Raw genomic sequence first — 7,107 nt, forward strand, 5'->3', positions numbered from 1 at the left:
CCCATGGTGCTGTGGGCAGCTAAGTCCATCTTGGCTGCCTAGTAGTCTCACTCCATGTTAACAGCAAACAGTCAATCCAAAAGAACTCTTTGTTTCCCGAGAGGAATTCCCTTAAATCTCCTTCCTCCTCTGTTTCCCATATGGATCACTGCAGATATACCCCCCCCCGTCACCACCAGGCATGGCCATTTACCCAATAGTGAGAGAGTGGGAAGGCGTTCCCATCTCTGGTTACCATGCGTTGTCAGGCAAGGTTTGTTTTGATTGGCTCAGAGTTGGGCATCCCACTCCAGCCTCTTCCATTGACCATGTGTCATGTCAGGGAATGCTTTTGATGTGCTAATGTACTGGGCATAGCTCGTCTCATGCTTGGGAAGGCGCCAGCAAGTTGCTCTCTCCTGGCAGAGGTGTCAAAGTGCCTTGTATATGGATATGCGGGCCTGGCCATCTGGCAAGCCCTCGGTACAGGTGACAGAAATCACGCAGTAGTGTTACCAGAAAGGGCAATTTTTGGGCAGGAACGCACAGGAACGGAGTTCCAGCTGGCTCCCAAGTTGGCCACGCCCAGCAGGAACTCATTAGTATAACAGGCCACACCCAACAGCAGAAACTCATTAGGATTGGCTACATTAGGGGTGTGTGGCCTAACATGCAAAGGAGTTCCTGCTACAAAAAAAGCCCTGGGTTTTGGCAACAAACAAGGTAAACAGAATAAGAAGCAAAAGGTGGGTGTGGCTGGATAACCACACTTCTGGTAACATGGGGGTGCAGCCTAATGTGCTAATAAGTGGTGCTGTCAGGGGTGTGGCCAAATATGCTGATGAGTTTCTGCTGTTGGGTGTGGCCTATTATGCTAATGAGTTCCTGCTGGGCTTTTTCTACAAAAAGAGCCCTGGCCAGCAAGGGCCATCTTGCCCAAGCAGGGAGGATTTTAGAAAAGCCCTTTTCTATACAAAAGGTTCTTAAATGTGTAAATTATATGTGATGTTATTTGCGATATAAGACCTTCTGTCCTTTCTGGTTATGGCAGAATATGGCTTGGAACTGCTGAAGTGCTAAGGTACTCAGCACCTGTATTCCCTATTTTCATTGCAATAAACAGATTCATCTAACTCGTTGGAAAGGATTGACAGATGGATAGCTCTTTCTCGATTCTGTGGCCACTGTGTGACAGAGTGTTGGACTAGATGGGCCATTGGCCTGATCCAACATTGGCTTCTCTTCTGTTCTTCTGTTCTTATGACTCTGACTGTGTGATTCCAATTTGGCCAAGGGGTCACACAGGACACAGATTTCTGCATCAATGTCAATCATAACCTTTCCTTTTCAATACACCAGCTGAATAAAATTAAACAGGAGTCCTGTGGCACCTTAAAGACCAACAATGTGTATTCCAGCATAAACTTTCAAGAGTCAATTTGTGCTGGCATAAAGTTTGTTAGTCATGGAGGTGCCACTGAAATCACATTTTATTTAGCCATATAGCTGTGTCTCCACAGCAGTTCCAGAGGGGTGTCTGCCTTATGATTCTGTTGCAGAAGAAATAAGCAGGAGTTCGATAGCCCTTGGAAGACTAATAGGATTTTATTTGAACTAGAACCCGCCACTAGACTGGTGTTCGTTCTTCTGCAGGGAACTTCTGTAGTTCTCTGCCCTAACCTCTTACATCAAACCAGGACTTGCCACTGACAACTGACCTGGGAAAGACCCCACCAACTGACCTGGGAAAGACCCCCACCTACGACTGAAGAAAGAATGCTCACTAGACAATCTGAACTGAAGGATTAAATTCTGTCTGGAAAAAGAAACCATCCTATTTTGCAAGGCTTTCTCTGCAATCCAACTCCAAGAAAAACATTTGAACAGACCCTTGGGGACTGGTATCTTTACCACAAGTTGTTTGTTCTGCAAGCTTCAAGTAGAACACAGTTTACAAAGAACTCTAAGCTTGCAACCCAGTTAAGGGCAATGATGAATGTGAGCCCACAGATAGCTACCGCGTTGCAAAACCTAGCAACTAGGACCAGAGAGACTGCTTGGTTCCCAGGCAGGGTGTATTTCCCTGGCTCCCTTCAGAGCTTAGACAAACCCCAGGGTGCCTCTAGAAAAAAAGCCTCTGGTAAGCTGAGGGGGAAGAAACAGCTTCTATTAGTTAGCATGCTGAGAAACTTACCAGTGCATTGTCAGCATTAGCAACACTGCCATGATATGATGGGCAGAGGAGTCGGAGACACACATGTCCCCCCCTCCAAAGACTGTAGCAGGGTCAGTCTTCAGTTTTAGACCAGAAGTGTCAGTGATAGCAGTGATGGTGTGTGACTCTAGTCTTTCTCTGTTAACAATATGCACCGAAATGCTATTTGTATTCATTTGTGGTTCACTATTATTTACATTGTTCATAGTCTGCCTTTCCACAGGGACTCAAGGCTGATTACACATAGTGAGTCAGTACAGACAACAAAATGGGACATTCAATAACCAGTGTCTTAGGATTTTAAGTCTGGAAGCCACCAGAAAGAACTGAAGCATAACTATTAACTATTAAGCAGGACAGAAATGACATAATAGGATATCCTGCTTACAATAAGCTGTACACCATAGGTCCTACTTATTAACCCAAGTAAGTAAGTTTTGTGAACCATTTTGTACAGCTGCTAGCCTAATTACTTGCACAGAGAAGCCCTTTTGAATTGTTCAGTTTTGCATAGTTTGCAGAAAGCCAGGGGAGGAGGAGGAGATTGGATTTATACCCTGCCCTTCACTACCCAAAGGTGTCTCAGAGCGGCTTACAAACTCCTTTCCCTTCCCCTCCCCACAACAGACACCCTGTGAGGTAGGTGGGGCTGAGAGAGCTCGTTCAAGAACTGCTTGTAAGTCAACAGCTCTGAAACAATTTGTAACTGACCCAAGGTCACACCAGCAGTAGAGGAGTGGGGAATCAAACCCGGTTCTCCTGGATTAGAATCTGTGCTCCTAACCATTACTCCAAACTGGATCTCGTGGGAGCTTTGTCAGGGATGCTCCTGCATTGAACAGGGGGTTGGACTAGATGGCCTGTATGGCCCCTTCCAAGTTTGTGATTCTATTATTCTTTCCTGACTTTGTACTTCAATAATTTTACGCATTTGGAATTGTAGGGGTCAGCTGGGCTGGTCTTCACCTGGCAGTGGCACGGCTCCACCAGATGGCTTAGGAAAGTGACATGTACAACTGATCTGGCAGAGCATACAGGAAGGACAAAATCCTTCCCAGCAATCAGAGAGGGGGCTGGTGGCTCAGGTCCTAGGCCTCCTACATTCCTGGAGGCAGAGCCATCTCCGGGGGCCAGCACAGTGCCTGTGGGTGTGGTGCACAGCTGCAAGTCCTATGGGAGGATGTTCATCCTGGGGATAAAGGGTTCGAGCCTAACTTGAAGAAACATCTGTGTGCCAACCATGGGCAATGCATCATCCCAGACTTGGGCGCGCCCACCAAAGTGATTGCAAATGCCCTCCTCCCCAGCTTTTAAAAACCCCAGTAAAGAAAAAGAGACAGACAAAACAAGGTATTTTGTTTTCTAAATGGGGCTGAAAGAATCCATGGGGGCCCACTTTCAACTGGGGAAACGGCACAGGGGCAAAGTGCTACCCTCCCTTCCCAAGGGCTGCAAACACTAGCCGTATTTGCCCCACAGCCAAATTTTGCAACTAAATTACTTGGTGGGGGATTTAATGTCCAACATCTTAGGTACTTTGGCCTTTATTGTCTGATTGCAGGTCCCTCTATCTCAGGAGCAAATATGACGATAGACAGAAACAATGTTATACAATCACCACTAGGTGTCCCTGTATTCTCATGTAATCTTTAAAACTCAACAGGCTGCCAGGCTGCAAAATGTCCTGCAGGAGGCGCCTTACACCCACCAGGGACAAGGCACAGTAGGATTGGGGAACTCCATCCTTTCTGGGGTCTTTGCCTTAAATAAAAAAGAAGAAGCTTTTTCTTTATTGGTTAAGATATTTCCCAACTACTTGCATGAGTGGCATAGGGAGCTGAATATAAATAGAAAATATGAGTATACATGCAGAGGCCCCACTATTCCCCCTTTCTCTTACCTGAAAGCCCCATAGCCTCTTGCCTTTTCCCACCTCCTTCTGTCCCTCCCACCTCCCAGCCAACCTACCTTTATCTGCCCCTGTGTTCAGATTACCCTCTTTCCCTCCAGGCAGCCTCTCCCTGTGAAGAGTCTGGCTAAGTCGTGCAGTTGGGCTGGCCATTGGGCTGAGCCCAGTTCCACCATGGAGAATCTGCGAGGACTTGTGAGGGACACTTCACTTCCTCCTGTATCTCATTAGCTCTTGAAAACACCTGCGGATTAGGATGGGTCAGACGAGTATTCTTCGGTTTTTAGACATACTGGCTGGGGTCCACAGGAGCATTTCCACAGATGGAATGACTTCTAGCTGTGGAATGTGACTATCTTACCTCATTCCTCTCCCCTGCAGACCTAACACACACACACACACACCGAAATTCAGGGCAAAAGGGAGTTGGGAAAGTCGCACTCCATGTGCAGAAGTCATTCTGGTCACAGAAATGCTCTAATAGATCCAGGTCATTTGGTATATGTGTTAAGTGTTAAAAGCAATTCGAAACCATTGAACATATGATCATGGGGTGCCCTATATTCAACGTCTTCAGAGCTAATTTAGTCACCCCTTTACTTAAAAACAAGGAGCTGCGGTGGCTCAAGTGGTTAAGACTCTGAACTGCAGGCTGTGGAAGGTCAGTAGTTCAGCAGTTCGAGACCCGGGTGCCGCATGATGGAGTGAGCTCCCATCTCTAGTTCCAACTCCTGCCAACCTAGCAGTTCGAAAGCAAGAAATTGCAAGTAGATAAATAGGTACCACTTCGGTGGGAAGGTAACAGCGTTCCGTGCGCCTTGGTGTTTAGTCATGCCGGCCACATGACCATGGAAACGTCTTCGGACAGCGCTGGCTCTTCGGCTTTGAAACGGAGATGAGCATCACAACCCTAGAGTCGGATTCGACTGGCTTTCGAGCAAGGGAACCTTTACCTTTACCTTACTTAAAAATACGGAATTGCTAAATGTGAGAGCTCAGGTGTCGTGGCTACTATCAGATACAAATGACCATGTCACCCTCTCAGTGGAAAAATTCATAGGTGCAGTAATCAAATATAAGCAATAATACTGAATAAGGTCTTTAAAAATGATTTTTGGTTCTAACCTGCTTAAGGCGATACCTCTATGAACAGTACGTGACAGACAGTGTTAAAAGCAATACAAATATGCCAGTTTTTTAAAAAAGTAATAAAAGTCGGTCTTTATTGAATGAAAGGGTACATTCAGATGGGCAGCTAATCCCGCCATTATGCCAGCTCAAATTTGATCCCTGTCTTTTTAATCCATCCTCGCACGACCAGACACCCCCCAGGGGAATCGCCTTACTGTGCGCTGCTTCCGTTGTGGATTGTCTAGACGGCATCCACTGAATGAGGCACGCATGTGGTGGCTTTTAAAAAAAAAGTTTGTGCATGCGCATAGGCATGATATCGTGGTTATCCACGCATGCGCAGAATCAAGATTTTTAAACAATGGCGCCCATTCGGGATGGTTTGAACGGGCGCCATTTTTTAATTGCTCACTGGAACGATCAGACGGGGAAAAGTCCGTGACTGGCCCACCGGGAAACGAAAACTCCAGATTTTAACTAGTACCTTTTTAGTACGGCACCGAAGCGCAGCAAAACGGGGTGCTCACGGAAGACGGACTTTTCCCAGATGTTAATGTCTGGACATTACACGTAAATCCATGAGGCGCGGATCTTAAGAGCCATCTGATCGGACTCAAAGTCAAAGTTGCTCTTCCCTTCAACATTTTGTGAGAGCCAGCATGCCATACTATCAAGAAACTCGGACTAAGATCTGAGAGACCCAGCTGCAAATCCTTACTCTGTCATGAAAGCTGGCTGGGTGACCTTGGGTCTGTCATGCATTCTAACCCACCCCACAAGGTTGTTGTGAGGATAAAAAGATAGCAAGGGGAACAATGGAAGTTGTTTTGGATCTCCATTGTGGAAAAAGACAGGGTACAAATGAAACCAATAAAGCAAACAAATAAAGTCCCGGAACAATTCTTGTTGCGTGAAGAAAATGCCAAAGTTAAGGTAACACTGAATGCATCACATGGCGGGGGGGGGGGGAGGCTACGTTTCAAACAGAGCCCATTTTCTTAACTAGAATGGTATTTGCTGCTCATTGCTAACCACACACCCCCAACCAGTGTTCCCTCTAAGCTCACAGTTTTTTAGCCTCTGGCTCACACATTTTTGTCTTAGCTCAGGAAGGATGACTCCAGTGCAAACTTAATTTATGCAGTAGCCAAATCACCTGCTCACAACTTTAATGCCAGTAGCTCACAAAGTAGAATTTTTGCTCACAGGACTCCACAACTTAGAGGGAACATTGCCCACAACACTATGTGACCTTCTATAATACGGAGAGAGAGAGAGAGAGATGTGGTCCTTGAGTTTGTGTTTGCAGCTAGCCCACTGAGCTGCCACCATTGGCCAATTTCTTTTTCGTACCTGCAGGGGGATCCTTGTCTTTCACCTGGAAAAGACTCTTGTAAAGTTGTAATGTATCCGCCATTGCCACGTGCGCGACCGTTGGGCCATGAGGTCTAGCACAAGCCCAGAGCTTCGCTCCTGCAGAACAATAGCGGAGTGGATCCTAGCCCGCACCAACCAGAGGGCCAGGTCCGCGGCCGAGAGCCAATGGGACTCTCGGCCACTGTAAATAACCTATAGGGTCACTAGGGGGTGTGTTTTGGTGGTGGGTTTCTGAGCATATATACCGGCCTGCGTGCCGGGGTTCCTTGTCTTGTTCCTCACTAATAAAGTACTCTTTGCTGAATCACTCCCCGTTTACGAGTACTTTGCACTGGCGACGAAGGTGGGATTTTACCTCTCGTGAACAAGACCCGGAGGAGACCCTGCAGCACCGAGCACCGATCGTCACCGCCGCCGCCTGCCGCCGCCGGGATCATCGCTCCATCGCTCAGCACCTCGCTCCGTCAAGACCTCGGCCGAACATCACGTTAACCGC

At 47.1% G+C, this 7,107-nt stretch overlaps 1 protein-coding gene across 1 annotated transcript in view; it reads right to left on the bottom strand.

Annotated features, from left to right (window-relative positions):
* Window positions 1-7,048, bottom strand: part of CCDC190 (coiled-coil domain containing 190) — a 23,287-nt gene extending 16,239 nt beyond the window's left edge. Inside the window, exon 1 of the mRNA XM_015423847.1 lies at window positions 6,967-7,048. Within this exon, the coding sequence (XP_015279333.1) occupies window positions 6,967-7,048 (82 nt within the window). The remainder of the gene's footprint in view (window positions 1-6,966) is intronic.
* Between the last annotated feature and the right edge of the window lie 59 nt (window positions 7,049-7,107).

The sequence above is a fragment of the Gekko japonicus genome, unplaced genomic scaffold, assembly GCF_001447785.1.
Source record: "Gekko japonicus isolate JY-2015 unplaced genomic scaffold, Gekko_japonicus_V1.1 scaffold281, whole genome shotgun sequence".
Classification (NCBI taxonomy): domain Eukaryota; kingdom Metazoa; phylum Chordata; class Lepidosauria; order Squamata; family Gekkonidae; genus Gekko; species Gekko japonicus.